At 35.1% G+C, this 19,088-nt stretch overlaps 2 protein-coding genes and 1 long non-coding RNA gene across 3 annotated transcripts; 2 read left to right on the forward strand and 1 right to left on the reverse strand.

Annotated features, from left to right (window-relative positions):
* Nucleotides 1–12,197: 12,197 nt before the first annotated feature.
* LOC131625747 (uncharacterized) lies at nt 12,198–13,240 on the reverse strand. The gene is made up of 3 exons (XR_009290941.1): nt 13,048–13,240; nt 12,496–12,524; nt 12,198–12,364 (listed from the first exon to the last, which is right to left on the reverse strand). It is a non-coding gene; the product is annotated as an uncharacterized LOC131625747 (long non-coding RNA).
* A 768-nt stretch (nt 13,241–14,008) lies between these two features.
* Nucleotides 14,009–14,971, forward strand: LOC131625755 (uncharacterized). Its single transcript, XM_058896596.1, has one exon. The coding sequence runs from the start codon at nt 14,078–14,080 to the stop codon at nt 14,891–14,893; it is 816 nt and encodes a 271-aa protein (XP_058752579.1). The 5' UTR covers nt 14,009–14,077; the 3' UTR covers nt 14,894–14,971.
* A 674-nt stretch (nt 14,972–15,645) lies between these two features.
* LOC131645175 (nifU-like protein 2, chloroplastic) lies at nt 15,646–18,837 on the forward strand. Its single transcript, XM_058915837.1, has 4 exons — nt 15,646–15,855; nt 15,937–16,039; nt 17,307–17,617; nt 18,406–18,837. Exons 1-4 carry the CDS (start codon nt 15,772–15,774, stop codon nt 18,592–18,594), a joined length of 687 nt encoding a protein of 228 aa, XP_058771820.1. The 5' UTR covers nt 15,646–15,771; the 3' UTR covers nt 18,595–18,837.
* The last annotated feature ends 251 nt before the right edge of the window (nt 18,838–19,088 follow it).

Below are 19,088 nucleotides of genomic sequence, written 5' to 3' on the forward strand. Positions count from 1 at the left end.
TGCCACGAAACCGGTTCGGGCCCAGCATGGGTAGGCCCAAACCAAAATTATTTTTTTTTCAAAAATACGTACAGCGCGCGACGCGCGCAGAATAGGCGCGACGCGCCCTCATCTCTGCCAGGAAGGGGTTCTTGAATTCACCCAGCGCGCGACGCGCGCATATGGGTGCGGCGCGCGCTACACCAGAAACAGCAGAAAAACTGCATTGTTTCAGCACGCCCAAAAATACCGGTAGATCGTTTCTGGCTCGACGACAACTCAAAAATCCCACCTGCACAAAGAACACAAATACAAGTGAATATATACAACTTGGGGTGCCTCCCAAGAGTGCTTTGTTTAACGTCGGTTAGCTCGACGGTCAAAGGCAATCAAGGATCGCCAAACGATAAAACGCAAGTTTCACGATTAAAATCGCTTCCTCGATAAACCTTCAACCTCTGACCATTTACTACCCACTCTTGGTTTGATTTTTGGTCCTCTATCACAATAGCCCCTTCGCTTCTCACTTCTTTGACCAAAAACGGTCCGGACCATTTAGATTTCAACTTTCCCGGAAAAAGTCTTAACCGGGAATTGAAGAGTAAAACTAATTGCCCTACCTTAAAGTCCTTCATTCTAACCTTACTATCATGATAGAATTTGGTTTTTTCTTTGTAAATTGAATTAGACTTATAGGCATGCAATCTCATCTCTTCCAACTCATTTAATTGGATTTTTCTTCTCTCTCCACACAACTTGTGGTCAAAATTCAAAAGCTTCAAGGCCCAATATGCCTTATGTTCTAGTTCTACGGGAAGGTGGCAACTTTTACCATACACCATTTGGAATGGTGTAAGACCGATCGGTGCTTTGAAAGCGGTCTGATACGCCCACAAGGTTTCATCTAACTTCATTGACCAATCCTTCCTAGAGCTAGACACAGTTTTCTCAAGAATTCTCTTAATCTCTCTATTGGTCCTCTCAACTTGCCCATTAGTTTGTGGATGATATGGAGTAGCTACCTTGTGCTTTACTCCATATTGCTCCAACACTTTTTCAAGCGGAGCATTACAGAAATGAGATCCACCATCACTAATTATCACTCTTGGCGAGCCAAACCGCGAAAATATATTTTTCTTTAAAAACTTTATCACGGTCTTACCATCCGCTTTGGGTGAAGCAATCGCTTCCACCCACTTAGACACGTAATCCACAGCTACCAAGATGTATTCATTTGACATTGAGGAAGGGAATGGTCCAACAAAATCAATGCCCCAACAATCAAATACTTCTACTTCTACAATACTTTGGAGGGGCATTTCCTCTCTTTTCCCTATTCCACCAGTTCGTTGACAACTGTCGCATGAGGCAACATGGTGGTAAGCATCTTTGAACAAAGTAGGCCACCAAAATCCCGATTGAAGGACTTTTGTGGCCGTACGCAAACCATTAAAATGACCACCATAAGGCGAATTGTGGCAATGCCACAAAATGCTTTTTGCCTCCTCATCCGCGACACATCTTCTCAAAAGATTGTCACTACTCAACTTAAACAAGTGAGGATCATCCCAAACATAAAAATTAGCATCGTTTAAAAACTTTTTTCTTTGATTCCAAGTTAGATCCTCCGGTATCCAGCCAGATGCTTTGTGATTAGCCATATCTGCGAACCAGGGTCTAACTTCTTGTACCATGTACAGTTTTTCATCGGGGAATTCTTCCCTCACTTCTTTTTCATTGTTTGTCACCTCGGTATTCACTAACCGAGACAAATGATCCGCAATCAAATTTTCTGTACCTTTCTTATCTTTCACTTTAAGATCAAATTCTTGAAGCAAAAGAATCCACCGAATAAGCCTCTGTTTTGAATCAGGCTTGGTGAGAAGATATTTGATTGCGGCATGATCAGTGTAACACACCACTTTAGAACCAATGAGGTAAGAGCGAAACTTTTCCAATGCAAATACAATTGCGAGCAATTCTTTTTCGGTAGTGGCATAGTTAATCTGTGCCTCATTTAAAACTTTGCTCGCATAATGTATAGCATGTAATTGTTTGTTCTTCCTTTGGCCTAAGACCGCACCAACCGAATAGTCACTCGCATCGCACATGAGTTCAAACTCAAGCGACCAATTAGGAGCGACAATTATGGGTGTGGTGGTCAAATTTGCTTTAAGTTCTAGGAAAGCTTTTAGACATGATTCATCAAAATTAAATTCCATACCTTTGTTGAGCAAATTACTCAAAGGCTTTGCGACCTTGGAGAAATCCTTGATGAATCTTCTATAGAACCCAGCATGTCCCAAGAAGCTCCTTATGCCTTTCACATTCACCGGAGGGGGAAGCTTTTCAATAACTTCAATTTTTGCCGGATCGACCTCAAGCCCCTTTGAAGAAACCTTGTGGCCAAGAACAATCCCATCCGTCACCATGAAAGTGCACTTCTCCCAGTTGAGAACCAAATTTGTTTCAATGCATCTCTCTATTACCACATCAAGGTTCTTTAAGCACAAGTCAAATGACGACCCGTACACAGAAAAATCATCCATGAACACCTCAATGCTTTTCTCGATCAAATCTGAGAAGATAGCTTGCATGCACCTTTGAAATGTTGCAGGAGCATTACATAGTCCAAATGGCATTCTTCGGTATGCGAAAACGCCAAAAGGACAAGTAAAAGCAGTTTTCTCGTGGTCCGCCGGATTCACTGATATTTGATTGTATCCCGAATAACCATCCAAGAAACAATAGAAATTTCTTCCGGCTAACCTCTCTAACATTTGATCCATAAAAGGTAATGGAAAGTGATCTTTTCTTGTTGCTTGGTTCAACCTCCTATAATCAATACACATACGCCACCCGGTCACCGCTCTCGAAGGAATCAACTCGTTCTTCTCAATTCTCACAACTGTCAATCCACCCTTCTTAGGAACCACATGCACCGGGCTCACCCATTCGCTATCGGAGATGGGATAAATCATCCCCGCCTCTAATAACTTCACAACCTCTTTTCTAACAACTTCTTTCATGGTTGGATTCAATCGCCTTTGAGGTTGTGCCACGGGACGAAAATCATCTTCTAACATAATCTTATGCATACAATAGGCCGGACTAATACCCTTCAAGTCGGATAAAACCCATCCTATTGCTTCTTGATTCTTTGTCAACACTTCCTTCAATCGATGCTCTTCCTTGTTAGACAAACCACTATTAATGATAACCGGCTTAGTAGAATTGTCACCGAGAAACACGTATTTCAAGTGAGATGGTAACACATTCAACTCCACCTTTTGCTCTTCAACTTTAGGTTCATCCTTCAACTCTTCAATTTGAGTTTCAAATGGATTCATCTCCTCACAAGCCTCTAAATTTCTCAAGCAATCTTCAATTTCCTTCTCTTGATCTTTGGTGAGAACTTCGAGAGCTTCCATTAAAGTCTTCTCAAGAGGATTCGACAAGTGCATTTGATTCTCCACTTTCATAATAGCTCTTTCGGTGGCATCGATTCTAAAACAATCATCCTCATCATTAGGATACTTGATGGCTTCAAAGAGATCAAGACATAATTCTTCATCTTGGTACCTTAATTTCATTAAGCCATCATCAATATCTATCATCATTCGGGCCGTCTTCATAAAAGGCCTTCCTAAGATCAATGGAATCTCAGGATCTTCTTCCATGTCTATGACAATAAAATCAACAGGATACCAAAATTTGTCAACCTTGACAAGAAAGTCTTCCGCAACTCCATGAGGATGAGCTGTGGATTTATCCGCTAATGATAACGTCATTCTTGTCGGCTTCAAATCATTGATTCCTAATCTTCTCACCATAGACAATGGGATCAAATTAATGCTAGAACCGGTATCTACCAAACCTTTGCCTATGTGAACATTTCCAATAGACACCGGTAAGGTTACCCGCCCAGGATCATTTGATTTTATCGGAGTAGTGCGTTGAATTAACGCATTACAACAAGAGCTCACCGTTACTACCTCCGGATCCAAGAATCTTCTCTTCTTAGTGATGATGTCTTTGATGAATTTTGCATACATCGGCATTTGCTCTAATGCCTCGGAAAAAGGAACATTAATTTGCAACTTGCTAAAAATATCCAAGAACCGAGCATAGTGCTTTGCATCTTCTTTCTTTGACTGACCGGGAGGGTAAGGTAATTTCTTCACTTGTATAGAATCATCCACCTTCTTCTTTCCCTTCTCACTCACACTCAATTTTTCTCTCTCTTTTTCTACAACCTTCTCAAGAGTTTCTTTTTCCACTAATTCTTTCTCTTTCTCATTTTCAACTAAATCACCCTCAACATTTTTTTCTACTTCAATCACCCTATCTTTTTCACTCTCAACAATTTCCTCCTCAACTATCTCTCCTACACCCATATCAATATTTCTACCGCTACGAGTTAGAATTAACTTACAATGCTCACGAGGATTTTCTTGTGTAGTAGCCGGAAAAGGACCTTTGTTTTGATCGGCAAGTTGCTTTGACAATTGCCCGACTTGAGTTTCAAGGTTCTTTATTGCGGCATCCGTACTCTTTTGGCTTGCAATTTGCAATTGCATGAATTGGCTAAGAGTGTCCTCGATTGAAAGCTTTGTTTGTTGAGGTTGTTGATTGTAACCGCCTTGATAAGGATTTTGACGATTCGATGGGCCCGCTTCCGGCCTCCATCCTTGTTGATAACCTTGATTACCTCTTTGTTGGTAACCTTGGTTATTGTTGTAAGGTTGTTGTTGTTGTCTCCCACCATATCCTTGATTAGGATTAGACACATAATTCACCTCTTCACCCGGTGGAGGACAAAAACCTGTTTGATGGTCACCCCTACACAATTCACAACACATCACATGTTGATTTTTAGAAGGGCTCCCACTTATCTCTTTGATTTGTTGAGGGAGTTTTGACATTTGTTGAGTGAGCAATTCTACTTGTTGTGTCAACAACTTGTTTTGAGCAAGTATTGCATCACTAGTATTCAATTCAAGAACTCCCGGTTTTCTTTGCGATGCACTACGGTTGTGTTGCCCTTGATGATCATTCAAAGCCATCCTATCAATGATAGCAATTGCTTCAGCAGCTGTTTTTGACATCAACGAACCACCCGCGGTAGCATCTAAAAGAGTTTTTGGTTGACGTTGGAGTCCATTCCTAAAGATATGGATTTGAGATAATTCATCAAACCCATGACCTTTGCACTTTCTAACCATGGACTTGAACCTCTCCCATGCTTCATTGAGAGATTCATTCGAACCTTGAGAGAACACCGCAATAGAAGTTTTCGCTTCCATGAACCTATTGTGAGGAAAGAACCGATCCAAGAACTTCTCTTCTAACTCGTTCCAATTTGTCATGACATTATTTGGTTGATCAAGGTACCATTCCTTAGCTTTTCCAATTAAGGAATGAGGAAAAAGTCTCCTGAACACCTGTTCTTCTTGGTCTTCCGGAGCACCAATTGTTTCGGCGATCTCGTAGAACTTTGTTAGATGAGTAAATGGATCCTCGTGATCTGCCCCTGTGAACGGATTTTGGTATAATAATTGAAGTAACCCCGTCTTCATCTCGGAGTTTCTTCCATTGGCTTGATCACGAGCAAATTGTGCATTGAGTCGAGGGCTATTAACACAAGGCCCTCGAGCTGGAACATTAGGGATCTCTCCTGCCATTTCTCCCTCAACTAAGTTTTCAACCGGAGTTGAAGAAGAAGATGCCTCTTGTTGTTGTCTTCTTTCCCTAGCTAGTTGTCTCCTCCTACGAGTTTTGCTATTCACTCTACGAGCAGTCCTCTCAATCTCAGGATCAAAAAGGAGTTGATCTGCAGGTACACGTCCTCGCATAAACTGTAATCTGAAAAACTAACCAAGCAAATTAACAAACACAAGGAAAATAAATTTAGAAACAAGATATTAATTATAAGACTCAATACAAAACAAACTATTGCAATGCTTGCAATATCTAAACAACAATCCCCGGCAACGGCGCCATTTTGTTGAAAGAGTATTGTGGTGTACTTTTCGTTATTATCGTATCCACAGGGATTATTGCGATATCACCGCCGTTCTTTAGCCTATTTTGTCTTGAGTTAATGTTACTTTAGTTTTAGGTTTGCAAAAGATCATTCAATTCTTTTAGTAGCAAAGAGTAAATTAATGAAAGTTCTAAGTTAAAGAAAATGTATCAAGATTCGATTTCATCGACCTAAATTTGTATGTCTCCTTATAAATATACGTATATGAACATGGTAACGATCAACATAATTACGTATCGACGCCTATATCATCCGTGTCCGCAATGATATAGTCAGATTTACCGTATTGTTTAACCGACGATTTCTCCATCCTTTAAACAATACAAATAACGTTTTAAAACCGATACTAAGTAAACATCAAACGCTAAATCCATGTCTGCAATTTATAGTTTGATAGATGATAAAGTTAGATCTAGATACAAATATTGATGTCTCAAACACTTATACCAAAGAAAAAGCTTTAATAAACAAACTAAACCATCTATATTGATCATCACTTGTTCATACATAATATATTCACAAGAACACATACAAAAAGCTAGGAAGATTACATCTTATCTTGATACAAAAAGAGGTTTAGCTATCCATGAGAATGGTAGCTTGCTCAAGAATTAAAGGATGAAGATCAACAAGCATCAAAGGCGATTAATCGACGATCAAGGCTTCCAATCTTCAACTATTAGTTTGCTACAGTGATTAGGGTTTTCGAGCTCTTAAGAATAATTGTCCACACCTCCAAAAATCAGAATTACTCTTTATATAGTAAAATCATTTTCTGTCCAGGGCGCGTCGCGCCCTCCAGCGCGCTTCGCGCCAATACACTTAAGAAATTTAAACCGCCCATGCGCGTGACGCGCGCAACTCTCTGCTTTGAAGCTCCAAAATATCTTGCCCAGGGCGCGACGCGCCCACATCTCCGCGCGACGCGCGCTTACTTCTGCCAGGCACTCTCTTGCAAAGCTCAAAACAAGCTCCAAACTTCCCCAAAATTGGCTAAAACCTACAAAATCATAACTAAAACACATATTAACATAAAATGAAAGCTTAATATTATAAACTATAAATAATTATCTAAAACTTCAGGGAATTGTACGAATATCCGATAAAAACGGTCGAAAGGTGCCATTAATTATACTAAATATAAACACATTTTGGCACCTAACATCTTGTTCAATGGTCAAACGGTTAATTAGGAAACAGTTCCAAAAGCTTTTACTTTTTCCAAAGCAGTTTTTGACTGTTTTTCTCGTAGGAGTTATCTTGAATTACCAGTGCATGCATAGTCATTGAATGAACTTTACACCAACCGCTGATGTGTAGATAAACTTCAATTTAGATTTCCTTGTTTGACTGTGAAGATTCAATGTCTTTAAACATGTCATGACATTATGTCAGACATTGTCATTTTTCTTTCCTTCAGGCACATAGCCCAAGATTCCGTAAAAGATTAAGACAGAGCATCACTTGGACCAAATAACACACTCCCTACTTACTTACTAGTCATAGACATAAACTTCTGTTGTTTTTGTACACTTTGAGACTGTTAGCACACAACTACCTCATTAGTGTAGAGAAGGAATAATGGTTACTAGTTGCACATGGTTGACTTAAACCATTCAAATAACTGACAAAGGTATCACATTTTCTTCATGATGTAACAGTATTTTTAACCAAGAAATTTCTCTTGACAAAAGAAGTTACTCCCCATATCCGAGATAGTTTGAGCTCCCACAGACGGAAAAAGCTTGAAATGATGAATGGAAATTATAAGACACATCTTCATATCTTCAAGAGCCTCACCCTCTGTTCAACAATCCTGCTGAACACACTCATTACAACAATTTTGTTCCTCACAATAAATACTTACACCAGAAGTAGAATGTCATAACATTGTGTCTGACATTTGTACTACCAGTATTCTCCACAAGTTTCATTCTCCTTTTCTTTTCAACAGACCCTTGTCTAAGAACTTATCTCCTTCAGAAATGATCAACATATGACCCCTTGATACTAAAATCATACACTGAGAGGTTTCCACGATCTCAACAAGCAGAGCTGCCACTCCTGGAATTTTGTTGAGCATTAACCCTACCACGTTTGAAACAGATCATGGTCTGCTTAAGATACTTTTGAAATCCTTCTTGATAAGGTATTTGTCAATCTCACACATTGATTAACATGCTCCTTGAATAGAAGAGATTCTCCTTTATCCTTAGCTGTGTTGATCCGATCATAAAACTTTTGTCTCCATAGTCATCTTCACTAAGTGAAGTCTTCATCATGAAAGTAATTGTGTATGGCCATAACACATTACTTACATCCAGATCAGAACCCGTCCATTTTAATCCATATTATGTCCAAACTGCCACTCTAGACTATAATGTTGCTTTTTCAAACTTCTATATATTCCCAGTCCTTCTACTAGGGAATATGAACTTTGTGATGTTGATACCTAAGACACTAGTTCATCTAAACTCAAACAAACTCTTGACTATCCATAGAGATAAAACATCTCTATAGAGGACTTGGAACACAAGAAACGAATTGTGTTCAGAACTCCATCCAAGATAAGAAAACCTCTGCTCACTCCCTAGTGATACCTAACTGTTACAATCCTGCAACAGCTATTTACACAATTAACAATGAACACATACTTGATTTGCTTCACGGCTTCAATCAAGCTTACAATACTCAACTCTTACCTACAGGTTTCGAGTGAGGACAATCACTTCTCTAACCTACAGGTTTCGAGAAGGACAAATCAGTGACCTTCGCACAAAGCGGGAGGTTCACCTACACGGCTAACCCTATTGGTTACATCTTGTTGATATTCGGATAGCTTGCTAAACTAGGTTACAAAGTTTCCTATTTATAACCTGATCCCAATTGGACTTGGGCTTACAAATCGCAGCACTCTGGCTGTTACAAATATGCAGAAAATATTCTGATACAAATTAGGTCTTTTAATCTTGAGTTTCCTAAATTAGAAACTGCTGAGTCCAATCTTCTGACCTGATTCTTCTGAATCTTCAATCTTCTGATCTGATTCTTCAATTATTCTTTTGACCTGTAAAAGTGCGCCACATCGGATTACATAATATTCACATAGAATATTCTGTATCTGTTTTAAACCAAACTGAATCTTCCTTTCAGTTCTGCAGGCGTGATGTCATGAGTTGATGTCATGACATTCCTTCTAACATCTTGCTTGTATCTGTTTTGTTCTTTATAAACTTGCAAGATTCACATTTGTATTATGTTTTACTGCTATTATGTTTTAACCAAACATAGATGCCAATCAGACAATAAAAGCACTAACAATACACTTAGTGTATGTTGTCTCTAATGGAGCAGTTTGATTTAGCTTGTAAGTTTCCACGTTCATGCTCTCCATATCTGATCTTTTTCACATATGATCTTCTTGCTGTAACGGATCTTCATGTATATTGATATTTATTTTTCAATTCCTTTGAAGCTTTTTATGTACTTTCTGATTTTGTGCTTGTTGTATGTGAACATTGATGTTGCTTGTTCTTCTGAGTGGCTTGTTTTTCTTATTGTTGCTTCTTTTGCTTCTGATCTGCTGACTGCGGCTTGTTTGACGTATTCTTAATCACAACATCTAGGATGATGTTTAGCTTCGTCAATCTTCTGGATGTTTGATTCCTCATATATTCTTCCAGATTTGAACTAGTTGTTGATGTAGTCATTGTACTCTTTTTCTGATGAATCCTGTATAAGGCTTATAGTATACTATCTGCACACTAAGTGAAATCATTAGTAATAAAATTGTTACTCACAAAATATATGTTCGTTATAATCAAAACTAGATTCTGAACATAGATTCTCAATCTTGTTCTAACACTCTTGACATTTGTATTACAAGTGACAAAATTTTAAATAGAAAATACCTTTAGAGCACACCCAAACAGAACAAGATGCCCGATTTGATGCCAATTGAAATTTTATTTCTCAAAGGACAAGTGTTAAACACGATGTTGAGACCATTGGTCCAACAAGTTAAACCAGATTTAATCACATTAAGACAGCAACATAGAGTTATATATTTTAAAATCAATAAAGAACATAAGAGAATTGGTAACTCAGTTCGGTGCAAATCTCACCTACATCTAAAGACCGTCTATACCAAAAAAAAAAGGAAATCCACTTTAATAAAATTAATACAAAGTGTATTATATAAACAAGCCCCTTGTTAAATTCTCATATTTTCTTGATATTTTTTATACAACTATTTGCATTAAACATTGAATTAAATGAAATGTATAATAGTGATTTGAGGGGTAGCTAAATGACTTACAAGTGTTTGGTAAATCTAAAGTTGTGTCAGTATCTCTTTATAACAAATTTTATTTGCATTATTTACCTAAAATAGTAACAAACCCGTGCGTTCGCACGGGTTCTGCTACGGGACGCACATTTGTTTCAGATGTATATTTTTTAATAGAAAAATGTCTGGTACCCGTGAAAAAATAATAATGGAATGTTTAGAAAAATTTCTGGTACTTATGAAAAAATAATAATTGAATGTATAGAAAAATATCTGGTACCAGTGTTTAGAAAAATGTCTGGTACCCGTGAAAAAATGATAATTCAATATATAGGAAAATGTCAGGTACCCGTGAAAAAAATAATAATTGAATGTTTAGAAAAATGTCTGGTACCCGTGAAAAAATAATAATTCAAATATATAAAAAAAATGTCTGGTACCCGTGACAAAATAATAATTAAATGTATAGAAAATGTCTGGTACCCGTAAAAATATTTATATCAATAAGATTTTTTTAATACAAAATACACTTTTATTATAATAAAAAATAGAAGAAGGCAAATATTAGAAGCAAATAGAAACTAAATATTTGTCTTTCAAAGATGAAAGATTTTTAATATTTTAGATTATATTTGTCTTTTCAACAAATAATTTTTAGATTTTCTAGTATTAAGTGATATCATAAACAAAGATTGTCCACAAAAAAAAAAAGAAATCATAAATATTGAGATTCAGTAACAGTGAAATCATAAATTTTAATTAAGCACTATAGAGTTTTGTTATTAAATCATAAATTATATAAATTTTTGATTTCTTGTACTAAAAGTCATTGATTGCATGTAATCCAATAGTATCACCAATATATTTTTTTCGTTAATAAAAATATTTGAATTAACAATATATATTTTCCTGTTTATAAAAATTATATTGTTTATCAAATATAAAAATTTGGATATTAATATATTTTTCCCGTATATAAAAAAGTTTTCATCAATAGTAAAAATTTATCTTATTAAATTAATTTGATAAACTTTTTGTGATAACATATAAATAACTATATGATTTTTGAAAATTACTCAAAATTATAGATCCAAAAATCATCAATTTAAAAATAGTACAACAAATTATTTCAAATTTTTTATTTAATAATAACAAATATGTATCTTATATTTAATTATGTTTATAAATACAAATATTTGACCTATATTTAATTACTCGTTGTTAACAAATGTATCTCTCATATTTTTGTAAGTAATGAATGACAGATAGTTAATATTTTTTTAAAATATTTGTTAATGATAAATATTTAATTTATTGTTTTAATGTCTAGATTTTAATTTAATCCTATAAAAGTTAGATTTTAAAATGAGGAATACTGTCAACACTCTCTCCAACACTCACTTTCTTATTGGTTAAAACATGTGTGGGTCCTTCACTTTAGAAATAGATCCCACATAAAGTGGTAGGACCTACACATGTTTCAACCACTAAAATCAATTTAAAGTCATCAATAATTTTTAAATTTATATTTTTTTACTTTTTTTTAACATAAAAATAATATTTCAATTTATCAATTATTGATTTAAATTCTTTATAAAACAGGTTTTTTTTTTAATTATAAAAGATAATTTGAGAATCTTTGTTTCTTTTAGGTTTTTTATGGGTTGAGAAAATATTCTTCAAATTTTAATCACTCATTGACTATACATATAATACATATTTAATAATTAAAGAATTTAAACCAAAAACATTTCAATAATCTGAGTAACTTATATTATAAGAAGAAAAATAAATAAATAGATTTCATTCAATATATAAATATATAATACATATATCAAATTGGTTTTATGATATTCCAATTTGAATATAATACAGATAACCCATTATGTTAAATATATATTACATACAACAGATTGATTATATATAATAAATATAATAAATATTCAATGTTTAATAAATATAATAAATAATTCTCCATATATCATCCACTTGTTACTGGAAATTATGAGAATGATTCACTCAATTTGTACACCACGCATCCCAAAGGTACCCTGCTAAAATTAAACCAGGAGCAAAAGCAAAACAACGACTAATTCAATTTGTCCATAATAATAATTAAAAAGTATCAACAACATCAACGAGAAGCAAAACATTAAAAATAAAAGTTGAAGCAACAACTTACATCTTTTCAGCTCCTCTTGAATTTGTTACCTATAAAAATTAAACAACCCAGATAAGCATCAACCCCTGGGAATTGAAAAATCTAAACAATAGTCACAGCAATAAATACTTTTCTCTCAACAGAAACTCAATTCCTCTAAACTTCATTCTCTCTTTTTTAAACCAAAAAAATGAAACTCCTCATTAGTTTTCTTAAACATAATCACAGTAAACGTAACAAACCAAATCCAAGACTTTTTCTCTTCAACTCTCACAAAATCCAATCATCACAAAAAAAAAAAGGAAAGACAAGGAATAAGATGAACAAAAGGAAAACTACCAATCGAAAAAATGTCAGGGCCATCCGGTCAGATCTGACCGGAAGAAAAAAAAGAGTTGATGTTCTTCCTTTCTTTTTCTCATCCTTTTCAATTTTGTTGTTGCTTATCTATACTCTTAGTTGTTGAATGATTGATGTGGTTGCAGAAGGAAGATAAAGATGCAGAAACATGTTTGATCTACATAAAAAACGCAGATCTGAGAGGAAAAATACAAAAAAAAATGAATATTTTACCTTTTACATATTTGATAGGAGATACAAAACCGATAGCTTAGAAGAAAAAGGAAAAGGAAACGTTTGGAGAAAGAAAAGGAGAAACAATGTTCCATTGCATACCATATGAAGAGACGTTTGAAAGAAAAAAAATTTGGTTGAGGTAAGAAAACAGTTGAATGGACGTTTTGAGAAAGCAAAAGATTTTTGGAAGGACAATCTAAAATAATAAAAGAAGAAAGAGAATAAAAGAAGAAAGAGTAAAAAAGAAACTTTAGCAGCATGCATATCATGTTACATGAAGAAGTAAGTCAAGTGGCAAACTGTGGAAGCAGAGGGACAAAATTGAGATTTCCAGATACATCACTTTTCTTATATTGTAGATAAATCTACACCAAATAATGATTTTTATTTCGAATGAAATGAACTATAGTTATAGCCTACATAGACACTCTCAATTCTCAAATGATGATGGTATATTCGATTTAGCTTCTTCTTATGAGGCAATTAATTCAAAAATATGAGGTCAATCATCTTTCTAGCTAACAAACTTGTTCTTGCTTGACAAATAATAGAAGACATCTCATATCAAATTTCAGTTATGATGCAATAACCAAGTGGAACATCACTTTCATGATCATGAGTTTAGGTCAGGTTGTAACAAAATCATGTTTGGTACAAATTATTATGTCCTAGTAACCCACCTCATATATCATCTCATTCTCACACATTCTTAATCTTAAACAAATAAAACAAATCATTAAACATATTTGTCACTTGATTTAACCGTTAGTTACCATGTCACCTTCATGAACAACAACATCACAATCCAATTTTTGTTTTGTCTTAGCCTTCAAATAACAACCTACCATATTCCTTACTCTATTGTCTATATTCTATAAACATATCTCTCTCTCTACCTATTACTACCTATATATCAACTCTGAAGTAGAAGCAAAGAAACCAACCAATAAAACACCAACCTTTACCTCAAACAAATACTAGTACTCATAAATCATAATCTTTGTATCATTCAACAAACAAAAAAACAATGGAACATTATCAACCTATATCGGAGAGCCCGACGGTTGATTATAGCTCAACCGTCGATACCTCCCGTCCTTTCACCTCGGTCAAAGAAGCCGTAGCCATATTCGGCGAACGTATTCTTGTCGGAGAAATATACTCTCCATCACCGTCTCTGACTCCAAAGCCATTCTCATTCTCAGACACTACTACTAATACTACTACTACTGCTATCGCTACCGCGTCTTATTATTCTCCTTCTGTATCTATTAAGCGAGAATCATCTTCGTGGAGATCAATGCCATCGTCGCCATCACCGATTAGTCCTATGAAATCATTATCATTCAAAGAAGAAGAAAAAAACAATAACAATAATGAAACTCTTTTTGATACAGTGAAGAAGCTGGAGGAAGAGCTAGAGAAAACAAAAAGAGAACTGAAGATTTTAAAGGAAAGAGGAAGTGAGACAGAAGTAGCATTGGCAACACTGAATGCTGAGCTTCACAAGAACATGTCAAAGTTGGCTCAAGCTGAAGCTGAAGCGGCTGGAAAAGCAGCTTCAAAGAGTGTGAGGTTTGAGAACATTGTTGAGAGAGAGAATGTTCATAGGAATAAGAGTTCACCACAATCACAAACCCTGGCTCGTATAATAAGTCTTGGAGAAAATGATGATATTTTTGGAGGGAAAAGGAGGAATGATAATAATAATAATAATAATAAGATTAGAAAGCAGAAGCCTATAGTGCCACTTGTGGGGGATTTGTTTTTGTTTTTCAAGAGAAAGAGTTCTTCTTCTACTAATCATCACCATAATAATCCTCTTTATGCTTCTCCTTTTTAATTCATTTATATGTTTCATTTTTTTTTAATTGATTGATTCATGTGTGATTGGGATTTGTATTGTTAATTTCTGGAATGTGTGTGTTTTTGTATTGTAAAGTTTTATATAAAAGTTAATGTTTGTATGTAAAATTAAGAACCAATGAGCATCTAGTGCCAATATGTAGTGTGTCAGCTCCTAGTCTATGCTTTGTGGTATATGGTTACGGCAAATGGTCTTTTAAAGTGTCTCATTCTTACATGATACCAGACTTAAAAAAAATCCTTTAAGGTCGTCTCATTGGGAGATAAAAGAGAAAGAACAGACAAGATCAGACCACATAAATGTACTACTGATATGTCACAATATATTTTTTATTGAGAGACAGGCTATAACTACGAGCGAGTTTCAAGAAGACATTTTCGAAAGAGTCACTCTATAAACAATCTTAACAAATGCACAAGATGCGTTGCAATATAACAATAATAATATTTTGGTTTTTAATTTTGTATGATTTTTGTATTTTATAGACATTGATGTATGATTTGTCAATATTTTATTTAACAATTTTATCTTATTAATGAATGACTCGTGTGTATAGTCTATAGTGGATATAATTTAAAAATGACTCAAATTATTAATGAAAAAATTTCTTCAAATTTATGAGGTGTACATGAGGTGTAGTGAGTAACTCCGTAAAAAAACGTTGGCCCATAAAGGTTGGGCTTAAAAAGAAAAAGCCCAAAAGAAAGAAAACAGAGGCAGAAACGGAATTTGCTGCGAATTGCGATGGTGTTTGGGTGGTGAGAGAAGAACAAAACAAAACAAAACAAACAAAGAAGAACAATTTCGAACATCGATTGATTGAAGCTTTGTTAGGTCAAAACAACAACACACCGATGCAAGGTGTGGTGCTCAATACACAATCTTACTGCAGAACCCTTCAATCTTCTCCGTCCCCTTCTTCCTCCACCACCGAAAAGGTTCCTTTTCTATCTTCTTCCATGCGCTTTTTTATATATATATATAAATAAACTCGTTCTGATATAGTTTCTTCGTCGCAGGGTACAGGGTTTTTCGGTAAGCATGTTCTTTTCAGGAGGAAGAACAATAACTCTCTGCGTCCTTGCGTTTGGTTTCATTCACCGCACTCTACACGTCCATTTGGTTAGTTAATCCCTTAATTATTCGATTCAATTGTCTAGATGTCGGCTAAGAACTGCGAATGAGCGGTTTGAAATGGCTTCTCATTTATAATTAGAGCTGAATACGCAATTACTTCACCGTGCCCAATTGTATTATACAGGGCCGTCTTTGAGGGCGTGCAACACAGGGCCTCAAATTTTTCACACTTAACATGTGATTAAATAGGGTCTCATAAAATGTTTATATTAGTTAAACTATGGTTAGATAAAATGTTTATATTAGTTAAACTATGGTTAGATAGGGCCTCTATTCGTTTTTCCATGATTAAACTACGACTAATCTGCACAGTGCCTATGAGGCCTGGTATTATATAATGTATTGTATGAAGGCGGGATAGTTTCATTTACTAGGCTGGTGGTTGGGGATGTCACAATTAGAGAGGTGGCGGGAAGAGGGACTAGTTTTTTAAACATAATAATTTGGAGATTTGTTATTTAAACTTTGCGAATTTGAATCTGTGTTGTTCACTGAATATTTTCAAAATGAAAAGGTGTCTTGGATTGGTATAAAGGGAACATTTTGCGAAAGGATATCAATTTTTAGTTTCATGATTATTAGAAGACTTGAGTTGACAGTTTCTAGCAGTGTAGTCGAGATCGGGTGCTGGATCCTAAGATCTTATGTGCTAAGGATGCCTGAGAGTGCTACGATCAGAAAAAGATCGTTTTCTTCCCCGGCGTGGTCAAGATCAAGCTTTTTGAAGCAAGTTCGTAAAAAAAAACGTGTTGGGTCTTTTTTTTGGGCCTGTATTATGGTTTTCATGCTGTTGTGTATGTGTGTATACTGAAATTACCCTTTTCCCTTCGGTAGGATCTTACTGCCGTGCTAACGATCCGAATTTTACGATCTTTGTCAAGTCAACCTGTCCTACTTAGTGCTTGACTACATAGGCTTCTAGCATAAACACTTATACATAAGTTGTGTCCAGCTTATTTCCCTATGTTGGCTTATGAAAACAATTCATCACTTATTTGGAAACAGTTTGACTTATTTTATCTTTTGTTGTATAAATAGTTTATATATAATCACTTATAAGGGTGTAATTAAACTGTTGTTTATCTAAACAACTCCATAAGCATATGATTGTGAATAAGCCTAGTGCTAAAGGCCTTGATTCTAAATTCAGGTTTAATATTTCTTTCTATGAGTTTACATTTATATAGCAATTCGGTTTGGGAAATGGTAAGTTGGGATCCCTAATCTGATCCTCTTTATTATGTTTGTACAGCTATAAAGGCGGTTGCCACTCCAGATCCAGCTATAGAATTGCCATTAACCGCTGAAAATGTAGAAAGTGTGCTCGATGAAATTCGACCGTATCTTATTTCAGACGGTGGAAATGTTGCTCTACATGAAATCGATGGCAATGTTGTACGGTTGAAGTTACAAGGTGCTTGTGGATCGTGTCCGAGTTCTGTTACGACAATGAAATTGGGCATTGAACGGAGATTAATGGAAAAGATCCCTGAAATAGTCGCAGTTGAGCCGATATCTGACGAAGAAACCGGTCTTGAGCTAAATGATGAAAACGTTGAAAAGGTTAGTTATGCGTAGCATTATTGATATGCATTGCATATACTAAACTGCTTATTCTGCATGTGCCTCATATTTGAATATTACTTATTTTTGTTGTCTGATGAGAAACTTTCTATCATCATATTTTCTGCTTTCTGAAATGGCTACTCGTACATTTATATATGCTTTGGGCGAGAATGATCATATCTCGTTTCCGCTTTCTGAAATGGCTACACTTACTGAATTAATTTTATGACCATCATAGAGGACACAAATCATTTGTGAAGTTCAAATCCTTTGGGGTAAAGTTACACGCTTTTGTCATAGAAATTTCTCAGAAGTAATTTGTTATCAAAGTTGACTAAAAATTTAATACATTTCTCACGCAAAAAGTAACTAGTTTAGAGTATAGAAAGTAAATTTCTAGGTTAAATCGATACACTGTTACTTGGTGGTATGAGATTTCTGGTTGAGTACTAGCTGTGTCAATAGAACAATGTTTTTCCCATTATGTGTTTAAACTTTGAATGTTCTGCATCTTGCTCTACTTATAGGATTAAGGTTATTGAGTCTAGTTTAAAAGATCAAAATAAACTTAAAATTGACACAATAAATGGGACACGGATAGAGTCTTTCTATTCTATCTTATCAAATCATTATTATATCAAGATTAATGTCATTATTGTTAGGTTAATTACTATTGCCATTGCGAATTGCAGAACCTGTTCACTTGTCTTAATGAGCACATGTTTTTGTCTGTTAATCTGTAATGTTTGATGAGTTTAATATGTAGTAACTGTCTCATGTCTCAGGTGTTAGAGGAAATAAGGCCATACCTGGTTGGGGCTGCTGGTGGATCTCTTGAATTGGTAGCCATTGAGGAGCCAATTGTAAAGGTTCGAATCACAGGTCCAGCTGCTGGTGTCATAACTGTGCGTGTTGCTGTTACACAGAAATTGCGAGAAAAAATACCTGCTATAGCAGCAGTTCAGCTGTTATGATGATATTTTGGTACAAAACGAAGCGTGAAGATAAAATTATATGGCATTCTTGTAAAATCTTTCATGAAACACTAATGGGAATAAAGTATTACATTACATGGGATGTATAGTAGATTTAATATAATGCTTTCACATTGGAAGAAGACTTCCATTACTATTATACAGTCAAACTACTGTTTGTGAATTTTTAGAATAGCTACCTGTTCTACATTGAGTTTAAGAAATAGTACCTATTGAAATTCATGTGTTTTAGATTTATTGATAATGGATAATCTATCTGCTGGTTTGGATGCATGTTTGATATGCCTTGTGCAGCTAGTATATCTGTATGTTGTGGAGAGACAGCATGTTTGTTTGATAAAATGCCTCTATATGTTGGTTGCTTTTGCTGCCATGATTGATGAAGTTGTATGACTGAGATTGTTGACCTGTATATTGTTATGGTACCGATGCTGTAACACTCCAAATTTGATTAATAGTAATTTTATTAACTA

This window comes from Vicia villosa, linkage group LG1 (genome assembly GCF_029867415.1).
Source record: "Vicia villosa cultivar HV-30 ecotype Madison, WI linkage group LG1, Vvil1.0, whole genome shotgun sequence".
Classification (NCBI taxonomy): Eukaryota; Viridiplantae; Streptophyta; class Magnoliopsida; order Fabales; family Fabaceae; genus Vicia; species Vicia villosa.

Excerpts from the sequence above, each read along its gene's own strand:
- LOC131625755 (XM_058896596.1), top strand. The coding sequence starts at position 14,078 with ATGGAACATTATCAACCTATATCGGAGAGCCCGACGGTTGATTATAGC.
- LOC131645175 (XM_058915837.1), top strand. The coding sequence starts at position 15,772 with ATGCAAGGTGTGGTGCTCAATACACAATCTTACTGCAGAACCCTTCAA. Across the intron at positions 16,040-17,306 it reads GCACTCTACACGTCCATTTG|CTATAAAGGCGGTTGCCACT; the intron begins GTTAGTTAATCC and ends ATGTTTGTACAG. Across the intron at positions 17,618-18,405 it reads ATGATGAAAACGTTGAAAAG|GTGTTAGAGGAAATAAGGCC; the intron begins GTTAGTTATGCG and ends CTCATGTCTCAG.